Genomic DNA, 23,731 nt, shown 5'->3' on the forward strand with positions numbered 1-23,731 from the left:
TACCCACACACACACCTTGCACCCCACAGTTCGAGATCACTAGGGATGAGGAGGCAACATTAACTGGTAATCGAGTGATGCAAAATATGTTGTAGGACACATATGTACCTGTAGGACTCTGAAACATGGTTCACTGTTTCCTCGAATCCCTCTTGAAGCAGGTAAAAGTGTTTTGATACTAAAGACATCTGCCGGGGACTGGAGCAACAGCACAGCGGGTAGGGCATTTGCCTTGCACACGGCCAACCCAGGTTTGATTCCCAGCATCCCATATGGTCCCCTGAGCACCGCCAGGGGTGATTCCTGAGTGCAGACCCAGGAGGAACCTCTGTGCATCACCGAGTGTGACCCCCAAAAAAGCAAAAAAAAAAAATAAATAAAGATACCTGCCAGACACCTTTGCTTCATCTCCCTGGGACCTGTGCGTTTGTAGAATTACACACAGCAACGAGTGAATGGGAGACTGTGATGGCACATGCAAGGCTTTCTAGGGTGAAAAGGACAAAATATGGGAAATCTATGTCCTGGAGCTCTAGTCATTGTAGCTGCCAGGGAACATACGGGGCAAGCATGCCCTGGGGGTACCCTGATGCCCATTAAGGGTGAATCCGGAGCACTGAGTCAAGGAAGACCTAAGAAAATCCACTGAGGAACAAAAAATAAATACAAAAGAAAAGAAAGCAGCAGGATGGAGTAACAGTACAGCAAGTACAGGGGCAGCGGGTACGGCTGGCAATCCCCACTGTCCCATATGGTGTCCCAAGCACTGCCAAGGGCAATGTCAAGTGCAGAGCCAGGAGGAAGCCTGAGAATCATGGGGTGTGTTGCCCACATCACCTACCAAAACAAACAAAAATATCTGTAGAAAACAGCCTTGTGCTCCAGCACCTCATAGTGTTCCTGAGACCTGGCAGGACTGAATATTGAGCACTGTGCTTATATTAATTCTCAAGTACCATTAGGTGTAGCCACAAACACAAATACAACAAAACAAACAGGGAAAATGTTGCCTCCAACAACAGAGAGTCGGTCACTCTGAACAGGAGCAACATCCCAGGGCTCTTTCCAGAATCAACTCAGAGACAGAGGGCTCTGGAAGCCTATGCACCCCAGTCACTGCATCACCTCATCTTGTCACTCTCCTCCTACCTGGGGACAGTGTGTCATGGAGTATCACCATTGTCTCCAGCTTCTAATTCCCGAGAATCAGCAGGAAACTCTGTCCAAAGACCTGGAGAAGTCAGAACTGTGAGCATCAGAATCAATCTAATAAAAATCTGAATACAAGGAGTGCAGAGATAATACAATGGGTTGGCACCTGATTGCACAAGGCTGATGTGGATTCCAAGCCCAGTAGCCCATAAGGATAACTATTATCCTCGCAGGTATGGATTCCTGAGCTCAGAGCCAGGAGTATGGCCTGAACAAAGCAGGTGTGGCTCCCCAAAACGTAACACAGGAAGTCCTGAAGAATGAAAGTTTGCCCATCCTTCCAATTCCAAAGGATTCACTGTAACATCCCGGTTGATCTCTATCAAACAACCCCATAAACTAGGGCCTCTGAGCAAAGCCAGAGTCCGGCCAAAGAATGAGACAGTGGCAGCTCTGCCAGAGGGGTGGTTTTTGTAACCGTTTATTTAGTTCTTATTGAATCACCTTCCACTGGCTTCCATCACCATGATCCATTATTTATAAGTTAAAATACACATCAAGTCCAAATGCCAGGACACTGGCATAGTTGAGGCATAGGTGATAATGAGCAACTACATTTCCCTTATAGTACTGACGTCACCGGGAACTTCACACAGGCTACCAGAGTTCTTTTTTTCTTGGCTGTCCTTTTGCAATCTCCCAACAATCTTTTCCAGGCAAAATATTTTTTACTGAAGGCAGCCTGTTCTGACCTTGGGGATTATTTCGGGATTGAGTCATCCAGTGTGAATTTTATCACATTCTTTACTACTTGAGAGTGCTCTCTAGAGTGTATTTTCAGATGCATTCTAAGATCTGAGTGCCCGGTGAAGGCCTTCCCACATGTCTGACATTGATGAGGTTGTATGATCCTCTACAAAGTGCTTATTTAGGTACCAAGTTTCAGAGAAGGCCTTCCCACGTTACTTACAAACATAAAGTTTCTCTCCGTATGAGTTTTCCTATGACTAAAAAGGTTTGAGGAATGAGAATATGCTTTCCCACATTCCTCACATGCAAAAAGTTTCTCTCCAGTATGAAATCTCCTATGCTGATGCAGGCTGGAGGTGCTACTGAAGGCTGTCCCACATTCTTTACATTTATACGGTTTCTCTCCAGTGTGAATTCTCCTATGAATGGTAAGTATTGAGGATCTTCCAAAGGCCTTCCCACATTCCAGACATACATAAGGTTTCTCTCCAGTATGCGTATTCATATGCTCATTAAGACCTGACACATGAGCGAAGGCCTTTCCACATGCCTTACATGTATGAGGTTTCTCTCCGGTGTGAATTCTCCTATGAATAGTAAGTACTGAGGATCTGCTAAAGGCCTTCCCACACTCTTGACATACATAAGGCTTTTCTCCCGTATGAGTTTTCATATGATTAGTAAGGACGGATCCCTCAGTGAAGGCCTTTCCACATGCCTCACATTTATGAGGTTTCTCTCCAGTGTGAATTCTTCTATGTACAGTAAGAATTGAGGATGTGCTAAAGGCCTTCCCACACTCCTGACAAACATAAGGCTTCTCTCCCGTATGCGTTCTCTTATGCTTAGTAAGTACTGATCCATCAGAGAAGGCTTTTCCACACGCCTTACATTTATGAGGTTTCTCTCCAGTATGAACTGTACTGTGATTCATAAGGCTTGAGGGATAATCAAAGGCCTTTCCACATTCCTTACAAATATATGGTTTCTCTCCAGTGTGATTTTTCTTGTGCCTAGAAAGGTTTGAGGGATAAGCGAAGACCTTCCCGCAATCCTGACACGAATATGGTTTCTCTCCAGAATGACTTTTCCTGTGATGAGAAAGGTTTGAGTAGCAAGTAAAGGCCTTCCCACAGTCCTGACACGTGTAAGTTTTCATTCCCGTATGAAGTTCCCTGTGAACACTAAGTTGCGAGGACAGAGTAAAGACCTGTCCACATTCTTCACACGCATGAGGTTTCTCTGCAGTATGAACTCTCCTATGTGTAATAAGGTTTGAGGGGGAAGTGAACGCCTTCCCACAGTTCTTACACATGTAGAGTTTTTCTCCGGTCTGGATGTTTGGACTGTCACCCCGGGGTGACACCTGACTCAAAGTCTGTCCTTGCTGCTGACAATCCTGGGCATTCTGACCACTGTGGGTTTCTAAGGAAACATCACGATGCTGAGAACACAGGAAGGCTCCCGAACAATGGTTACTCCTAGATGGGTTCAGTTTGTGGTGACTTTGCTCTTGGGTGTGTTGATGTGAGGGACTCTCTATAAACAGTGCTCCTCTCCCACAGTCTAGGATTTGCCCCACTGTGGGAGGTTGTGTCCAAAAACTGAGGACAACAGACTGTGAGGAGCTCTTCCCAGGGGAGGGCTTCTTCAGAATGAGGTTTTCTCCATTCTGATCACCCTTAGAGAACATTCCGCCTATCTCTGCATCCCCATGGGGCTGTGGGCACGATGGCTCACTTGAGACTTTCCCACAGTGCACAGGATCAGAGACGTTCCATGCAGGCTGGCTGCTTCCCTGTAGAACAGCAGAGAAGGGTTCCAATTATTGTTCCATTCCTTAAGAGTCACACTGTCAAAAGAAACTAATGCCTGCAGTAGTGGATATCAACCCTATGTGTTTTAGGCTTCACTGGTGAACTGCCCCCTTCCTCCTCCCAGAGAAGCTTACCATGCCCTTGTTAACATCCCTAATTTGGTTAAAGTCTACCTTCAACCTTTCCTTTTGGATGGATATTGACCCTAAGTGCTTTAGGCTTCCTCAGTGAATTGCCCCCTTTCTTCCTCCCAAAGAAGTTTAACATGTTCTTGCTAGCATCCCTAACTTAGTTCAAGTTTATCTTTAAAACCTTTCCCTTGTATTTTACCGCTCATTGTCACAGTTCCTCAAGTCAGTCTTGATTACTTGTAAGCCAAAACGTTCTGATAATTCTGAACTTGTATTTGTACTGCTTTGTATTTAAAGTGCTGTATATTTGTTATATTTTACTGGAGAGCAATGTTCTTTGGTTAAACACAGAAAGACCATTAATGCTATGCTCCTAATATTGGGGAGTCGGTTGACCCTGAAAGGCATCTAATCCTGGGTATAATTACTTGGTCATAATTACTTGACTCAGGCATCAGTTGCTGTAGTTCCTAACACTCCAAAAGGGAGGTCCCGCTGTGGGGATGGGATGGACCCGGGGTGAGTGGCAAAGCTACCTGGCATTGAAACAGGACATTCTAGAAAGCATAAATGCATGGTCTTGATGCAAACTGTTACAACTTAAGAGACAGGATCCCCATGGGGAAGGACAAGCTGAACTGGCCTGAGGACTTAGTCTGGGATTTATGGTAAAAGCCTTGCTTGCTCTCAGCCTGGAGCGATTGCACAGCGGGTAGGGCGTTCGCCTTACAAGCGGCCAACATGGCCGACCCGAGTTCGATTCCTCCGCCCCTCTCGGAGAGCCCGGCAAGCTACCGAGAGTATTCGATATGCCAGACACAGTAACAACAAAGCCTCCAATGGAGACGTTACTGGGCCCGCTCGAGCAAATCGACGATCAACGGGAGGGCTCTCAGCCTAGAGGACTAAGTGTTGAGATCTTTGTCTCTTACTGTATTTATCCAAACAATTGCAAGGATTGATAACATGCAACTAGAGGGAAAGAGAAAAGCAATGTAGATGTTCCTGGGAGACAGTGTCTTTTTGAGTTGATCTCCCCAAGAGAATTTCCTCTGCCAAATGTTTGCCTATGTAAATAACCAATCACACCTAGTTCCTTACCTCAACCACCTTTCAGATGTTCTCTAAGTATGCTAGCAACTCTGCATTAAACAGGCCATTTTCACCATCAGGCTGTGGTCCCCTTCTCCCTGTCTCTCTGTTGGGGAGCCCTGGGGAGGTGGGGAGGTAGGGAGGGAGCTCTGGGCCACCGAACACAACATGCATCGCAGCAGCAGCCTCTGTGGTTTACTTTGTGAACTCACACTACAGGTTGGTTTCTAACATTTCCATCATAAATAATGCAATTCCTGACATGTAGATGGCTTTTCCATGGAAAAGCTACTGTTTCTACATGATAGATTCACAAAACAGAAGGACGCGGGGTCATTAAGCTGTCAATTCAATAAACAGATACATAAAATTGGAAATAAGTTTCTCTGTAGAACACCAAAGAAGCAGTTTCTAGGAAAATACACCTGAGTCTGGGTTCGGTTCTAGTCAGTGTGGAGACCATGAAGCACTTGTGAAGGCAACGCTGCAACTAGACACAACTGAGATGGACCACAGAGGCCACTAAAACATCTCACCACATGGGGTGTAGGATCAATGAATGTTTTTTGTTCTTTTTCTTTTATAGTTTGTATTAATTTTGAGGATGGGACACCAAGAGGTGCTCAGGGATCACTGCTGGTGGGTGTCTAGGAACCATATGTGGTGCTGGAGATGGAGAAGCCCAAGTCTCCATCCTTGTGTAAAGCAAGTTCCCTTCCCAATGCACTTTCTCTAGGGCCAACAAACCAGTTCTTTTAAACAATGACCTCTTGAACTTACTTTTATCAAATGAAAAATCACAGTATTTCTTCCATATAAAGATAGTAGGAATTGGGACTGAACGACAGTACAGTTGGGATGGTATTGCATGTGGTGGATCCAGGTTTGATTCCTGGCATCCCAATGGTTTCCTGAGCTCAGTCAGGAGTAATTCCTGAGTGCTAAGCCTGAACCAACCCCTCAGCATTTGTGTGGGAATGAAAATGCAAAAATAAAAATACTAATGGGGGGCTGGAGCGATAGCACAGCGGGTAGGGCGTTTGCCTTGCACGCAGCCAACATGGCCAACACAGGTTCGATTCCCAGCATCCCATATGGTTCCCCGAGCACCGCCAGGAGTGATTCCTGAGTGCATGAGCCAGGAGTAACCCCTGAGCATCGCCGGGTGTGACCCCAAAAGCAAAAATAATAATAATAATAATAATAATAATAATAGGAATATCTTTACATTTTAATATGACTGATTTTAGCACCCGGTGAGACTACAGACCCCCTACTCCCAGCAATAGGCTCCAAAGTTCCTCCTTGCAATGCCCAACCTCCACCTTTCAAGTCAAAATTTTGTTCCTGTGTAATTTTGTATCCCGCCAGCATAATATTTATATTCTACGTGCAAATCATACCAGCTCACTCCTATTCGGAGACCTCTTTCCCAAATCAAACTGCTGCAATGCCAAATCCTGAAACTGTGGCTTGAGTTCTGAAATTAAACACAGTAATAAATGGAAGAATTAGTAATGGAACATCTTTGAATGAGGTCTGTTGTGGAGATTGTTGCAAACAGCTTAGGATTCCCCAAATTCGTTTTTTGGGGGTTTTGGGGCTTTTTTTTTTTTGGCTTTTTGGGTCACACCCAGCAATGCACTCCTGGCTTTGCACTCAGGAATTACTCCTGGCTGTGCTCAGGGGACCATATTGGATGCTGGGAATTGAACCCGGGTTGGTCACACACAAGGCAAATGCCCTAACTGCTGTACTATCACTCCAGCCCCTGGGTTTTATTTTTTAATCAGGGTTTTGTTTTTTAACCAGACCTGGTGATACCAGGGGGACCATATGCAATGCAAGATATTCAGCCTACGTGGGATGCATGAAAGGCAAGTACCCTCCCTGCTGTGCTATCTCTCAGGCTCAAATTAGCTTAGTTATGGGCTCATTCATCCACTGTTTAAACTGAAAAGCAAAGACATTCTTAGTGGGTTAGAAGAGAGAAGAGCAGGTAGGGCATTTACCTTGCATGAGGCTGATAGGGGCTCATCCCTGAGCATAAAACAAATGTTACCTCTAAGAACCACTAGGAATAACATCTGAAAATTCCCCAGTCCGAAAGGGTGTTGCCCCATTCGCCCTCTCCTCTCTGGAAAGAAAGATGGCGGCCACATGGGAGCCTTGTGGACAGCAGGTATGAGCCGGGAGTGTGGGGGCGACTAAAACCTCATGGGAAGGGGGGCGTTTCGCTCCGCCCTTCACGCCCTACCGAGGCCACCGGTTGCCCCCCGCGAGCGGCTCTCCAGCACAGCCACAACTCCAGAACACAGAAACCAATTTCTTAACTATCTGACTTTCAGTAGAAATACTTCCAGGCTCAATAGGTAAAATAGCAGAAATCCAAAACCAACATTTAATTCTTGAACCCAGCTGTAGAAAGCAAATCACTTCACAATGCTTTTTCAGCATGTCTGAGTTGGGGGGGTGGGGTAAACTCTAAATAATAGTGGTGAATCTTTTATTGAAACAATGAATCTAATCAAAGCAGATAGAGTGTTAACTAGAATTCATCTGCCTCACAGGGACGGGGAGGGGTGGGGGGTGGGGTTTTATTGGGGTTCTTCACGGTAAAAAATAAGTATTGGTAAAGGGAAATGTGTTTGATATTTGCATGACTGAGACATAAACCTGAAAGCTTTGTAACCTTTCCCACAGTGATTCAATAAATAAAAAAATAAAAAAAAAAAATTCCCCAGTCCACTACAGGAAAAAAAAATCTGTTAATATACTGACAAAATGTGCTACTGATCTGAGGGCAAAGATAAGCATGACACGGTTTGATTCCCAGCATCCCATATGGTCCCCCGAGCACCACCAGAAGTAATTCCTGAGTGCATGAGCCAGGAGTAACCCCTGTGCATCGCTGGCTGTGACCCAAAAAGCAAACCAAATAAATAAATAAGATAAGCATGACAGAGAGAGGGAAGAAAAGAGTACAGCTTCTCATGAACAGGTCACAATGACACAGGATGCTGTACAACCAGGCCATTGAGGCACAGAAAGGGGGACAAGGGCCATGAATCCCAAGGACTGTTCTACAGGCTTGAAAGACAGGGAAGGATAACAACAAAGACAATAAAGCAAAGCATTGAATAATTCCATAGTGCAGGGGATGAAGGCAGCGTTAGCGCAGCACAGATACCTGGATCCAGGAGCCCAAGAGCCCGGGGTCAGTAGCGCATTTCACACTCGATCAGGACACCCACACATTGCCCAGGACCCCACCCAGAGAGGGTCCTCAGACACTCACCAGCAGACATGCCTCTCCTCTCCGGCCTCAGGGTTCCTCCTTCCAGCCAGGAAATCATCGCAGGCTTCACGCTGGAACTCCCTGAAACCCACAAAGAGAGGCCTGGATTAATGACAAGGAAAAGTGACAGGTCAACCCCATGTGTCCCTAATAAAATCAGGTAAATTCCTGAAAAGGTATTAACAGAATCTCCACTTTTGATTTGCCAGATTGGTGATTATCAGAGGCATAAGCACCAGGTTTTAGTTTCAGAATGAAATTGAGTCATGCCAAAGTCTCCAAGAAACACTGGATGTGAACCCAAGCACTGAAAAAAAAAAATCTGATGAGGCGAGGCCCTAAGAAAGAAATGAGGGGCTGGAGCAATAGCACAGCGGGTAGGGCATTTGCCTTGCACGCGGCCAACCTGAGTTCGATTCCCAGCATCCCATATGGTCCCCTGAGCGCCGCCAGGAGTAATTCCTGAGTGCAGAGCCAGGAATAACCCCTGTGTATTGCCAGCTGTGACCCAAAAAGCAAAAAAAAAAAAAAAAAAAGAAAGAAAGAAATGAACTTGTGGCGAGTGTGATAGTCCAGTTTGGCAAGCACGTGTCTGGCACACACATATGGGTCTGTTCCCTGGCATCCATATATTCAGCACTGCTACAAGAAATTCCTGAATATATTGCCAAGAGTAATCCCTGAGCATTGCTGAGTGTAGCCACCTAACTAAATCAAAACTGAAGAAAAAAAAAAGAAAAATGAAATTGTAGGCATGGTGCAGTAGTACAGCGAGTAAGACACCAGCCTTGTAAACTGCTGACCCTATTTAGTCCACCGCACCCCCATGGGCCCCTGAGCACTGCCAGGAGTGATCCTTCAGCACAGAGCCAGGAAGAATGTGAACTGTGGCTCCGAATCAAAACCCAAAGTAAAACCAAAACAACAAATATACTGAAGTAAAGGGTAGTACAAGAAGTAAATTAATTTAGTGATGGAAGGAACTATTTTGAGGAACCTGCGTGACAGTACAGCATGTGGGGCGCTTTGCCATGCACATGGCTGACCCAGGCAGATCCCCTGCATCTCAGGAGGAAGGCCTAACAATTGCTAAGCGTGGCCAAATAATAAAAACAGAAATAAAGAAATGAACTTGAGAAACAGTGATCCACATTGCTGTCAAAAATCCTGGCCCATGAGAATCACAGCCCCTGGGGAACACACAGCCTAGTATAGCCCCAGATGTCCATGCAGGTCAAGCAAGGTACAGTCAGCCCCATGCTACTCTCACCGACGGCCCGCAGGTGCTGGTAGGTTTCCAGCATCACGTCCCTGTAGAGCTTTCTCTGTCTGGCATCCAGGCATGTCCACTCCTCCTGGGAGAATCTCACAGCCACATCAGGGAAGGTAATTATGTCCTGAGTCAACACACAGCGGGACAGGAGTCAGGGCCCATCTCCACCCCATTCCCAGGCTATGAGTATAGGACCCCTCAGGGCCCTAAAAGGGCTCAGGGACTCTCCCTCGGGATGAACCAGCCTCGATTGCTTTCTCTCCATGTGCCCTACTGGCTGATGTGGAGAAATCACTCCAGACATCACTGTAAGGCAGTCGGATCTGGTAGAATGTGAGGACACTATACTAGATGTTTTCTGAAGGCATCAGTCTTGCACACAGTCACCCTAAGGCCAATCCCAAACCACTGGTGCAGTGAGCAGTGCAGAGGGTAACAACTGAGCACTGAACCAACGGGACCCAAAAGGCAAATCTGAGTTTGGCCCAAAACATGAAACACACACACACACACACACACACACACACAGTACCCCCACACCCCCTGTCCTAGGGATGAGAAGGGGATACTTGATGTCCAGAGAGTGACTCAAAGCTGTGCGAGGACATTTGTGCACGTAGGACCCAGTACTCACAGTTCAGCGCTGCCCCAAATCCCTGTAGTAACAGGTAAAAGTGTCTTTTTGTTGTTGTTGTTTGCTTTTTTTTCATTAACACTCGGTCATGATAGGTGTTCCTCCAGCTTTGTACTCCAGAATTTCGACTAGTAGTGCTTGAGGGACCATATGGGATAAAGATGATTTACCCTGGACTGGCTGGGGGCAAGGCAAGTGCCCTATTGCTATACTAGCTCTCTGGCCCCAGGTAACAGTGTTCTGACCTCCAACATCTCTGATGGTCCTGGAGATCCTTCGCTCTGTCTCCCTCAGACTGATGCTTGCCCAAAACTGCACACACAGCAGAATGAAACTGTGTGACTGAGCAGGCAAGGCTGTCCAGAGTAGAAAGACAAAACAGGGGAAATGCATGTCCTGGTGCCCAGAGTCACTGTAACTGCCAGAGTACATATACATATAGAAGCTAATGGCCCCTGGAACCCCAATGCTATCAGGGTGAATCCAGAGGACAGAGTCAAGAGAAAGCCCAAAGCACCTCCTCTATGTTATAAGAACAAATACAACAGAAACAAAGAAGCAGGATGCACTAATAGTACAGCAGGTAGTGGTCACCAGGTATGACTGTCCATCCCCACTCTCCCGTATGGTCCCCCAGGCAATGCCAGGTGCAATGTCTAATGCAGAACCAGAAATATATCCTGAGAATCACCAATATGAACCTCCCATCACCTTACAAAACAAAAGAAACTGAAGAAGTCAACCTTGTACCCACCACAGCTCATAAGGTTCCTGAGACCTGGCAGGAGTGCTCCTTGAGCATTGACTTTTGAGAACTCATTGAGCACCACTAGGTGTCACCTCCAACCCAAATACAATAAAACAAGCAAGAACAAAGTGTCTTTCACACAGCACTCACGCCAGGAACCACATCCCAAGGCTCATTTCTGAAATTCAGAGACACACGACCCTGGAAACTCGCAAGCCTGCGAGCTACTGTCACCGCATCATGTCACCACATCACTCTCCTCCCACCTGGGGACAATGTGTCAGATGGCATGTCACCATTGTCTCCAGCCTCTGAATTCCCAAGGGTCAGCAGGAGGAGGCTCCGTGGAAATATCTGGAGGAGAAGTCAGAAATGTGAGCACCAGAGAGAACAACCCTGAGCCCTGACCAGAAGTCCCAGCATTTGCGCCCAAAAAGGACCTGGCTGCCTCACCCTTAGGCACCGGTCACAGACCCACCCAGAGAGATACTGCCAGATGTTCCTTCCTCTCCTGAGGACGCAGAAGCGGGCTGGGGTCCAGGCTGCCCATTCATTGCTCTCAGGAAGGCAAAGCAAGCAGCTGACCTGCTACCCCATCTCTCAGGGCCTTTGGGTTCACTTTAACTAAAAATATTATAGCAGCTAAACAGAAATCTAGAAAAATAGATGACAATTATATCCCAGAGCCAGAGCAATAGCAGATAGGGGAGGGCAGTTGCCTTGCACGCAGCTACCCTGCTTTGCTCCCCTGCATCGACAAGGCCACCAAACTGCACCGAGAGTGATTCCTGAGTGCAGAGTCAGGTGTAACTCCAGACTACTGCTGGGTGTGGCCCCAAACCAAAAACAGACAACACCAAAAAAAAATGTGAGTTGTGTACTTAGTAGAAAAAAGAACATCTAATTTCATAACTTTCTGGATTTTACCCAGTGTAAAATATTTTTAATGATTGTCACAGGGATAGCACAGAGCACAAGGCAGGCACTTCAACTATGTTTCAATTCCCATCAGCCCAAAGGGTCCCCATGCATTGCATGCGGTGCATGGGGTGATCAATGAGCAGAGCCCTCTATTCCAGAGCAGACCTCAAGGAGCAACTTTTGAGTATCTCCAGGCCTGGCCTCTAACCAGAAGAAAAAAAAATCAGGGGCTGGAGAGATAGCACAACGAGTAGGGCGTTTGTCTTGCACGCGGCCAACCCGGGTTCGATTCCCAGCAGCCCATATGGTCCCCTGAGCAACGCCAGGAGTAACTCCTGAGTGCAGAGCCAGGAGTAACCTGTGCATCGCCGGGTGTGACCCAAAAAGAAAAAAAAAATCAATAAACTCAGGGGCCGGAGCTATAGCCCAGTAGGGTATTGACCTTGCACATGGTCCACAGGACCCCACCAGGTACCATAGACAGCAACCACGGGGTAGAACCCAAAAAAATCCCAAAAAAAGTAGTATTTGTGGGGCTGGAGCAATAGCACAGCGGGTAGGGCATTTGCCAACCTGGGTTCGATTCCCAGCATCCCATATGGTCCCCTGAGTACCGCCAAGGGTTATTCCTGAGCGCAGAGCCATGAGGAACCCCTGTGCATTGCCAGGTGTGACCCAGAAAACAAAAAAAAAGTGGTATTTGTTTATTATTCAACCCCTGCCAGTCAGCTATGTAAGACACAGGTTTGGGTTTTGAGGTCACAAGTGAAAGAATTCAGGTTTGTTCCTAGAGGTGCTTGGGGCACCCTGGGTTGTATCAGAACTGTACCATGGCAGGCTACTAGCAAGGCCAGACGCCAAAGTCAAATTATATATCAATTTAATGAATCTTTGCTAAGGACACGACTGGCATGATTGTGGTGCAGGGATAAGGCCCACCTGGTAGAGGCCATGGCAGGGCTGCTGGCACTTGGCAGCCTCCAGTGTCATGCTGAACACAGGCTGCAATTTCACAGGTGTGCAAGGGCTAGAAAGAGAGGTCAGTGGCTAGGCACTTGCCGTGCATGCGGCAGACTCAACTTCACACCCTGAATCCCTAAGGAGTGATCCCTGAGCACCACTGGGTTTGGCAGAAGCCCCCATCTCGAAGTCATGAAATTTGCATACAAGTGGTACTACATGGAAAGTATCATGCTAAGCGAAATGAGTCAGAAAGAGAGGGACAGACATAGGAAGATTGCATTCATCTGGGGGATATAAAGTAACAAAATAGGAGATTAATACCCAAGAATAGCTGAGATCAGTACCAGGAGGATTACTCCATAGCTTAGAGGCCAGCCGGGCATTCTAGGGGCATTCTAGCTCAGATAGAGAAAGGAGCATCAAATAAAGGGTGTTTGGAGGATCCTCCCAGGAGGGGAGATGCATGTTGAAAGTAGACTATGGACTGAACATGATTGCCACTCAATGCCTCTTTTGCAGACCACAACACCCAAAAGGAGAGAGAGAACAAAAGGAAATGCCCTCCCACAGAGGCAGGGTGGGATGGGGGGGATGGGGGGTGGGAGGGATACTGGGATCCATGGTGGTGGAAAATGGGCACTGGTGGAGGGATGGGTACTTGATCATTGTATAATTGAAACCCAAGCACAAAAAATTGTAAATCTACAACTGTACCTCATGGTGTTTCACTAATAAAAAAAAAAATTAAAAAAAGAAGCCCCCATCTCCACTCCCCCCCCCCCCACAAATAAAGGCAAAGAGGAAGTTATCTGCTGACAGCAGAGGTGTGAAATCCAGCAATATATTTTCAAAGTTTAGTTCTTTGGTTTGTTCTTGTTTGGGAGTCACCCAGGCAGGGCTCAGAACTTACAGGCCATGTTTTTCACAGATTACACAATTTTACTTATTTGGGTTTGTGATTTTGTATAAGAAAAATAGGGAGGAAAGTAAACCTGGTCCAAAAGAAACTTAATGGTGCAAGTCCATAATTTTGCTCAGAGACTCCAACTCCTTTTCCTCCCGACAGTCTGTTGTTGAGTGTATCACAGAATGTTCACAACATAGAACTTCCAATGGAGGTATGAACAGATGGGCAGGAAGGCAGACCAGGCTGGATCACACAAGGCTATCAGGAAGCCTGGCAGGAGGGCCTTCCCTGGTATCCACTGTCCACTTGCTGTTTGAGCACAGAGCAAGGCGCAATCCTCAAACACTGGCAGGTATGGTCCAAATCCCACCCGATCTGCTACCTGAGTATTGAGATCGACCCAAGGAGAGGAGTTCAGATGGGTGAGAACCTGCTTTACCAGTGGGGATGCCTTATCTCAGAAACACATGAACAGACAGGGAGAGCTCCCTGACCACCTCCATGTTTTCAGTAAAACTGGGGAAAAAAAAAAAAAAAGCAGAACAGAGATCTACACTGCCAAAAAGTACTTTAAGAATGCTCAAGTGTCAAGACAAATCCTGGAGCGAAATTTTTTTTGGGGGGGGAGGTTTGTGGGAGACACCCAGAAATGCTCAGGGAACCCTATGGGGTGCTGGGGATCGAACCACTAGGCCACATGCAAGGAAAGTTACCTGTTTACTCTTCTACTGCTCCAGTCCTTTCTTTCTTTACTATCTTTTGTGGTATTTGGGCCACTCCTCTCGATGCTCAGACAATCCCATGGGGTGCCCCAGGGGATCGAATCCAAGTTGGCCCTGAGCAAGACCAATGCCCTCCTGGTTGTACTAAGGCTCACACCCCTCCAGTGAGACATATAAAACCTAGTGCAGTTGGTCCCTGCAAACCCCGTTTCTGCAAGTACTCACCTGAACAGAAGGGGGAGCTTCCGGTCTGGGAGAGATGGACAATGGGGGATGCGCACAAACTTGACAGGTGAAGCAGAAATTCTTTTTCTGGAAAGAAATAAAATCATATAGAGACAGTACAGTTGATAGGGTGCTTTTCATTCAATCAGCTAAGCTAGGGTAAATACGTAAGAGCCCCAGCACTGCCAGGAATTATGCGCGAGCTAAGATCCAAGGGTAAGCCCTGAACACCTGCCAGCTGTGGCCCAAAAATTACGATTAAAAATAACAAATAAGGGAGGCTGGAGTGATAGCACAGCAGGTAGGGCGTTTGCCTTGCACGTGGCCCGACCCGGGTTTGATTCCCAGCATCCCATATGGTCTCCTGAGCACGGCCAGGAGTAGTTCCTGAGTGCATGAACCAGCAGTAACCCCTGAACATCGCCAGGTGTGACCCAAAAAGCAATAAATAAATAAAATAAATTAATAGAGGCTGGAGCAATAGCACATGGGTAGGGCATTTGCCTTGCACACAGCCGACCCGGGTTAGATTCCCAGCATCCAGCATCCCATATGGTCCCCCGAGCACCACCAGGAGTAATTCCTGAGTGCAGAGCCAGGAATAACCCCTGTGCATTGCCGGGTGTGACCCAAAAAGCAAAATAAATAAATAAATAAATAAAATTAATAAAGTTGTGGTGGCCAATGGTGATCCTAGATTGTATTATGAAAGGGCTTGGAGCACATCCTGGAAGTGTCCGGGCTACTTCCTGCTAGGTTTGCACACTGGGTTGCAGGAACCCAACACAGGTAATTCCTCCGCCCTAGCCAAAGTACTGTATTCTCTTAAAGCTCCGATCCTCCCGGACCCCCAAAACCTGCTGAAGTAGCATGAAACGTGAAGATCAAAAGGTTCCACCAAATACTTTTGAGCCCCACATTGCAGGAGGGTGGTACACTGAAGGGGAGAGGGGTGCATTCTCCTTGCATGCAACCGACTCAGATTGAGTCTGGGCAACCCATAGGACAGGAGCATCACTAGCAGTGATCCCTGAACACTACCGATGTCTTTCAAAAAATAAACAAAACTTAAAAAAATAAATAAATAAAATAAAAAATAAAAAACGTGAAAGTTAGAACACCTCTCAGTCCCTCTCCCGCCCCCGGGGCCCCTGCAACGGTTTGCGGGTAAACCGAAGCTCCCTCTGGCTCTGACAGGATAAACCGAAGCTCCCTCTGACTCTGACACTTTCCTTGATGGGGGCCAGAGGACAGGTCAGCGGGGGTGCGCTGGCCACTAATCCTGACACCCCATGGGGTCCCCCAGGCCTCCAGGAGGGATTCCTGACCGCAGAGCCAGGAGTCAGCCCTGAGCACCCTAAAACACAATTAAAAACACATTTTAAAAGAAAATATTTTCCCTTCTGTTTGTTCTTCCTTTTGTTGTTTGTGAAACTTTCCGAACGACTTTTGCTCTTTAAGCTCGTTTTTTCGCTCATCTATCAGTCCTGAGCACCGCTGGGCGCCGCCAGGGCCCGCCCCGCAGACAAAACCCTTATGCACCTTTCCCTTGTTTCTCTAAAAACAATTAAGAAATGAGATAAACCTTTGGGCAGGAACGCTCGGTGCGTCCCGGGTGAGGGGCCGCCAGCGCCCCGGCCCTTCCCGGAGCGACCCCGCAGCCCCTCCGCGGAGGTTCAAGGCGATCAGAGTGACCACTCGGCTGCCTGCGAGGAAACCGGCCTTCCCGAAGCCCCCTGTTGCCCCTGGGTACCCCCTTCCCCGCTCTCCCCGACTCCTCACCCCAAGCAGCGAAGGTGGAATTTCTGCCACGAAAGCGAAGACCCCCCCCTCTAGGGAAAAAGACCCGAAATTCCGTGACGTCATCTGCATTTCCTGTCGGATCCTTAAAGGGCTAGGTTCCAAGGATTCCTGACCAGGTACTTTGTCCTCAGCAAAGTTATTTCACCTCCCACCCCCTCCACCCCCTGTTTCTGTTTGGATCAGGTGGCCCTAACATCTGTCGGGTGGCCAGGTCTGGGATGGATGGAGAGTGAGAGTCTGAACAGATGGCATATGAAGCAGAAAGTCTTTTATGTTTCCACTGTTACATTGTAGCACTGTCCTCCCCGCTGTTCATCAATTTGCTGCATCAGGCAACAGTAACATCTCACAACAAATTGTGAGACTTGTTACTGTTTTTGGCATATGGAATACCTCACGGGTAGCTTGCCAGGCTTTGCCATGGGGGTGAAATATTCTCAATAGCTTACCAGGCTCTCCGAGAGTGGGGAAGGAATCGAACCTGGGTCAGCCGCGTGCAAGGCAAACGCCCTACCTGCTGTGCTATCGCTCCAGCCCATGTGTCCACTAAGGGAACAAAAATTCACAAATTCCTTCCCTGTGAACTCACAAGGACCACACCCCAGTCCTGACCTAGCAACCACCACCACCCTAAAAATATTGCTCAGAAATTACTGGGCATCAATAGTCAGATATCATGATACTTTGTGTTTGGGGGGGCCACGTTCAGCAGTGGTGAGGACTCATTCCTGACTGCTCAGGGATCACTTGCTCAGTGGTGCTGAGGGGTGCTAAGGATGGAACCTCGGTCAGCTACTTTCCAGTTGGACTGTCTCTCTGAGCCCTGATTTTTGTTTTCATTGCACTGAACTTCCAGTTATTAGAGTAGCTTCAACTGTTCATGCTCTCACAGTGACAGGAGTGAGATACAAACTAAGCGAACCATTGGCCCAAATGTGGGGTTCAGGGCTGGCCCAGAAGGGGGCTCAGGAATTGGTGATAAATAGAAAAGTATTACATGTGTAATCAATATTCCTTTGTATGTGTTTGTATGTGTTCATAGCTATTGGTGCTCTCAAGCTACTCCTATCTCTGTGCTCAGCAATTCTTCAAACAGTGAATTCAACCAGTATCTAAAATAGATCAGCCGCATAAACAAAAAGTCCTTTCACCACTATGCAGCTGAGTAGTGTTTTAGTAGTTTAGTAGTAGATGAATTATCCAGCAAAAATTAAATTCTTCTAAATTTGATTCAGTAGACAAGAACAGCAGTTGTTCAGGGGAAGGTCTCTTTTTTAGACATGTTGACCTATTCAGCTTTGATGATTGATATTTGTTATAGTAAAATAGGAAGTTTAGTTTAGAAGTTTACTTTTTAATTAGTGGAGTTATTCAAAAAGTATATTAGTATACTGAATTTCTTTTAACTGCTCCACAAGGGCACCTGCCAGTTATGGAGTAAAATAGGAACAATGGGTTAGGGTTCCCAAAAGTGGGGGTGGTTAATGATTAATAGTTGATGGTTCTGTGTAATCGCTTTTACTTGCTTCTATAACAAAGCTTGCTTCGCTCTGCTTAAATAAATTTAAATAAATTTACTGAGTGCTAGGATACAAGCCCAAAGAGTTAATTTTGTGGGTGTTTATGGAAATGACAGATGCACCAGGATATGGTTTTTCCTAACCAAAAGCCTGTGCTTCTGCTGGGAGGTGGCTGCTCTTGCCTAGTAGGACAGTTCGCCAACTGGTATGAACAGTCTTCTCCAAATTTTATTCTCTTGATATCTCTGGTGGTCTTTTAATCATAACCGCACAACATTTGTGGCTGATTCAGGATTTGATGGTGGACCCCAGTACCCCATTTTCTGGGGATGGCCATAGAGATTCTTCAAAGAATCACTTTGCCTTTGCTTTTTTCAAACCTTTGCCCAGTTGCCCAGGGTCTCAGCTGAACTAATGTCCCCAAATCTCTTAGATGTGGCTATCAGGACCCCTCTGTTCCTCACCAGGGAGTCACTGCTGATCTTCTCTCTGGGCGTGTAAAGTCACTATCTGAGACTGTGTGGAAGGCTGAACGCAAGCTACTGCCCCATCAGGCCTGGAGGTGAGACATCACCATGGACAATTGTGCCATTTAAAACCCGTGCAAGCACATTACTCTTAGGATCAGTGAGTTTTTTGTTCTTTTAATTTTCTTGTTTGTCTTTATTTGGGGAGAGGGCACACCAAGCAGTGCTCAGGGATGAGTTCTACCGGGGTGCTGGAGACCATACGGGGTGCTACGGATGGAGCACAGATTTCCATCTCATACAAAGCAAATATCCTTCCCACTACACTATCACTAGTGCCCACAAACAAGTTCTTTGAAACAATGAACACTTGTGCTTATTTTCTGTAGAAGGCAAACTCACAGTCTTCCATTGGTATGAAAAATAATAAAATTTCTTTAGGTTTAGAACTTACTGATTTCAGTGCCAAGTGAGATCAAGGCCCTCCACACTCAGCATTCACTGTCACTGTCCTCCCGTTGTTCATCGATTTGCTCGAGCGGGCCCAGTAATGTCTCCATTTTGAGACTTGTTGTTACTGTGTTTGGCATAGTTACAGGTAGCTTGCCAGGCTTTGCCGTGCGGGCAAGATACTCTCAGTAGCTTGCCAGACTCTCCTAGAGGGGTGGAGGAATCGAACCCAGCTTGGGCGGGCTGACTGCATGCAAGGCAAACACCCTACTGTTGTGCTATTGCTCCAGCCCAACACTCAGCATTAGGCTCTGGATTGTCATGACGGGTCTGGAGCCCGGAACGCTACCTTTCAAGAAACAATGCATTGTAGTCTGAGTATCCCTCAGCATAACATTTATTTCAAATACGCGAATCTTACCAGTTCATATGGATTCGGTGATTCCATTCCCAAACCAAACCACAGCAATGTATATCCTGAAGCTGAGGTTTGAGTTCTAAAATCAAACACAATATGCAATGGAAGAATCAATCCAGTGTTGAATGGAATGTTAGTTGAATGAGGCTGAGCAGGTGAAGGAATCATCTTTACAGTTCTCATATTTCAAACAAACCAAAAGCAAAGGGAAGGTTCCTTGGGAGGATCGCTGTGAGGAGTTTGGCAATCCCCTAACCAGCTTTTGGGTTTTGATTTCTCACCAAACCCAGTGATGATTGAGGAGCTATATGGGATGCCAGGGATTCCATCTGGGTCGGCCATGTGTAGGGCAAGCACCGTCCCTGCTGTACTATCTCTCAAGCACAAATTAGCTTTGCTATAGGCTCACTCCTTCAAACTTTATTTTTTTTAAAAGGTTCCTGATGACATTTTATTTATTTATGTATTTATTTATTGCTCTTTGGGTCACACCCGGCGATGCACAGGGGTTACTCCTGGCTCTGCACTCAAGAATTACTCCTGGTGGTGCTCAGGCGACCATATGGGATGCTGGGAATCGAACCCGGGTCGGCCGCGTGCAAGGCAAACGCCCTACCCGCTGTGCTATTGCTCCAGCCCCATCTCCTTCAATCTTTAAACATAAAGACAAAAAATATTTCTTAGTGGTTGGGAAGGAACAGCAGATAGGTTATTCGCTTCACATGAAGCTAACAGGGCTTGATCCCTGAACTCTGTCAAAATTAAGCTCTGAGAATGGCCAGGAAAGAGTATCCCTTGGACCCAGCAAAAATTAAATAAATAAATAAATAAATTTGTTAATATAGTGAAATGCCATGTTAATGATCCGAGGACAGATAAAAGAATGACAGACAGAGGGGCTGGAGCTATAGCACAGCAGGTAGGGCATTTGCCTTGCATGTGGCCAACCCGGGTTCGATTCCCAGTATCCCATATGGTCCCCCGAGCACCGCCAGGGGTAATTCCTGAGTGCAGAGCCAGGAGTAACCCCTGTGCAACGCTGGGTGTGACCCAAAAAGCAAAAAAAAAAAAAAAAAGAAGTTAGCCTTGGGTCCATGGCATCTCATAGGGTTCCCAAGACTTGGCAGGAGTGATCCTTGAACACTGAGCTGGGAGTACTCCTCAAGTACTGCTGGATGTGGCCCCAAGCAAGAGTCAGGCACTCCAATCAGGAGCCACATCCAAGATCTCCTTTCTGAAACAACTCGGGAGACAGATGTCCCTGGGAGTCTGTGCATTCCTGTCACTGCAACCTCTCATCTTGTAACTCTCCTCCTACTTGGGTAAGTGGATCACATAATATGTCACCATCTTCCCCCACCTCTATAATTACTGAGTATTTACAGGTGGCTCCGTGTAAAGGCCGGGAGGAAAAGTCAGAGCCATGAGCACCAGAGAGGAGCACAATCCATATGGCCCTGGCCAAAAGTCCCTTCATTGGAGCTGAATGCGCTGACCGACCGCACTCTTGGGCACCAGTTCACAGACCCACCAGGAACGACCGCCAGACGCTCCTTCCTCTTCAGTGGATGCAGAAGTGAGTTGGAATCCGGGCTGCCCGTTGCTTTCAGAGAAGGCAACGCAAGCAGATGACCTTCTGTCCTATCTCTCAGGCCCCTTGGTTTCTGTCTAACTGAAAATGTTATAATATCTCAACAGAAATCGAGTATTAGAGGTGAAAATTAGTTCCAAGAGCCAAAGCAACAGCACATCGGGAAGGGCACTTGGCTTGCACAACGCTGACTCTGGTTTGATTCCTGAATCGCACAGGGTACCCTAAGCTTACCAGGAGTGATTCCTGAGCTCAGAGTTAGAAGTAAGGCCAGAGCATTGCTGGCTGTGCCCCCAAAACAAAAGCACACAAAAAAGTGACTTGTGTGCTTAATAGAAAAATGAGGTCTGGAGCAATAGCACAGTGGGTAGGGCATTTGCCTTGCACACAGCTGACCCGGGTTTGATTCAGCATCCCATATGGTCCCCTGAGCACTGCAAGGGGTAATTCCTGAGTGCAGAGCTAGGAGTAACCCCTGTGCATCGCCAGGTGTGAACCAAAAAGTCAAAAAAAAATGAAGGTTTAATTTCACAATTTTCTGGACTTCACCCAGTGGAAAACCATTTTTATGATAGCCAAAGAGATAGCACAGAGCATGGGATGCTAGTCTGGCATGCAGTCAACTCAGGTTCACTCTCCATCACCCAATAATGTCCCCAAGATGAGCATGGAGTGATCAATGAACACAAAGCTGGAGTAATCCCTGAACACTGGCAAGTGTGGCCAGCCCGGCAAGCTACCGAGAGTATTCGATATGCCAGACACAGTAACAACAAAGTCTCCAATGGAGACGTTACTGGGCCCGCTGGAGCAAATCCAACCAAAAATAAATTAATAAATTTAGGGGCCAGATTTATAGTTTTGTAGAGTATTGGCTTTGCACAAGGCTAATCTGGATTCAATCCACACACCCTTTGGCACCATGAGTAGCAACCACAGGGTATAAACCAAAACACAAAAGAAAAAAAAATTAGTTTTTGAGTCAACCACGACCAGCAAGTTTCGTAGGACACAGATTTGGATCTTTGAGCCACAAATGGAGGAATTTTGGCTTATTCCTGGAATACTTGGGGGACCCTTCACTGTGCCAGAGATTGTACCATGGCAAGCCAGGGCCTGCACTCCTGGTCTCTCTCTGACCCCAGGAATTCAAATTCTATATAAATCCTGTGAACCTCATTATGACACAGACTGGCATGACAAGGAGCAGGGATGAGGCCCAGATAGTAGAGGCCATGGCAGGGCTGCTGGCACATGGCTGCAGTTTTCAAAGGTTTGCAGGGGCTGAAAATAGAGGCCAGTGGGGAGGGCCCTTGCCATGCATGGGGCAGAGTCAACCTCATACCCTGAATCCCCAAGGAGCAATCTCTGAGCATTGCCGAGTTAGAGTAGCCCCTCATCTCCATCCCTTCCCCTTCAAACACAGCCAAAGAGTAAGTTATCTACAAGGGCAGAGGTGCAAAATCCAGAATTGTATTCTTAAGGGTCAATTCATTGGTTTGTTTTTGTTTTGAAGCCACATCCGAGAAAGCTCAGAATTTATAGACCAGATTTTCAGCCCGTATGATTTTATTCCTCTGGATATGTGATTTTATATAAGAAAGAGAAGAGAAAGAATCACATTTGAGGGGGCTGGAGCAATATCACAGCGGGTAGAGCACTTACCTTACACGTGGCCGACCCAGGTTCAATTCCCAGCATCCCATATGGTCCCCTGAGCACTGTTAGGAGTAATTCCAGAGTGCACGAGCCAGGAGTAACCCTTGTGCATTGCTGAGTGTGACCCAAAAAAGCAAAGAAAAAAAAAAGAATTACATTTCGTCCAAAAGAAATCTTATTGGTGAAAGTCCATAATTTTGCTCAGAGACTTCAATTTCATCTTTTCCTCCTAAAAGCCTCTTGTTAAAAGTATTCCAGAATGTTCATATCTAAGAATTTCCAATGAAGGCTGAGCAGAGGTTCAGGAGAGAGGTCCAGGTTGAAGTGGATGCCAGTCAGCTGGAAGCCAGGGCTCTTCTCTGGTACGACTGTCCACTGGTCCCCTGAGCACAGCACAAGATGCAGCCCTCAAGCACCACCAGGTGTGGCCCCAAATCTTACCCATCTACTCCCCGAGTAGTGACATAGACCAAGGGAGAGGAACTCAGAGGGTTGAGCACCTGCTTTACCAGTGGGGGACTCGGCATGGCTCCCCTGCATCCAGAGACAGGTGGACAGAGCGGGAGGATCTCTGACCTCTCCAAGTTTGTAGCAAAAAGGGGGAAAGAAAAGGCAGGAGAGACAACCCCAAAAGAAGCTCAAAGGCCTGGAGTGATAGCACAGCGGGTAGGGCGTTTGCCTTGCACGCAGCCAACATGGCCGACACAGGTTCGATTCCCAGCATCCCATATGGTCCCCCGAGCACTGCCAGGAGCAATTCCTGAGTGCATGAGCCAGGAGTAACCCCTGAGCATCGCAGGGTGTGACCCAAAAAGCAAAAAAAAAAAAAAAAAAAAAAAAAAAAAAACAAAAGAAGCTCAAAGAATGCTTATGTGTCAAGACAAATTCTGGAAGGAGACTTTTTTTTTCTTTTTGGTTTTGGGGCCACACCTGGTGATGCTGAGGGGGCCCTATGGTGTGCCCAGGATCAAACCTGGATCATCCATGAGTAAGACAGGTCCTCCTGGCTGTCCTGCACCAGGTCCTAGCGTGAGACATTTAATACCTGTTACAGATGGTCCCTTCTGAAAGTACTCACCCCAACATTAGGGACCGCCCCTGGCCTAGGAGAAATGGACAGTCAGAATCTTGATAGGTAAAGCAGAATTTTTTTTCCTGGGGAAAAATAAAATCATATAAAATTAGCAGAA

At 46.9% G+C, this 23,731-nt stretch overlaps 2 protein-coding genes across 2 annotated transcripts in view; both read right to left on the reverse strand.

The window, feature by feature from the left end:
- LOC130022486 (zinc finger protein 560-like) overlaps window positions 1–23,687 on the reverse strand; it is a 131,498-nt gene extending 107,811 nt beyond the window's left edge. The window contains exons 1-6 of the mRNA XM_056113258.1: window positions 23,620–23,687; window positions 14,634–14,720; window positions 11,162–11,249; window positions 9,511–9,637; window positions 8,241–8,321; window positions 6,346–6,422 (exon numbers count right to left, since the gene is read on the reverse strand). Of these exons, the coding sequence (XP_055969233.1) occupies window positions 6,346–6,422; window positions 8,241–8,321; window positions 9,511–9,637; window positions 11,162–11,194 (318 nt within the window). The 5' untranslated portion in view covers window positions 11,195–11,249; window positions 14,634–14,720; window positions 23,620–23,687. The remainder of the gene's footprint in view (window positions 1–6,345; window positions 6,423–8,240; window positions 8,322–9,510; window positions 9,638–11,161; window positions 11,250–14,633; window positions 14,721–23,619) is intronic.
- LOC130022102 (zinc finger protein 345-like) lies at window positions 1,714–3,449 on the reverse strand. The gene has a single exon (XM_056112833.1). The coding sequence runs from the start codon at window positions 3,215–3,217 to the stop codon at window positions 2,081–2,083; it is 1,137 nt and encodes a 378-aa protein (XP_055968808.1). The 5' UTR covers window positions 3,218–3,449; the 3' UTR covers window positions 1,714–2,080.
- Window positions 23,688–23,731: the final 44 nt, after the last annotated feature.

This window comes from Sorex fumeus, unplaced genomic scaffold, assembly GCF_029834395.1.
Source record: "Sorex fumeus unplaced genomic scaffold, SorFum_2.1 ptg000019l, whole genome shotgun sequence".
NCBI lineage: Eukaryota > Metazoa > Chordata > Mammalia > Eulipotyphla > Soricidae > Sorex > Sorex fumeus.

Bases quoted from the DNA above. Each gene is read 5' to 3' on its own strand.
- LOC130022102 (XM_056112833.1), bottom strand. From the start codon at position 3,217: ATGTGTAAGAACTGTGGGAAGGCGTTCACTTCCCCCTCAAACCTTATT.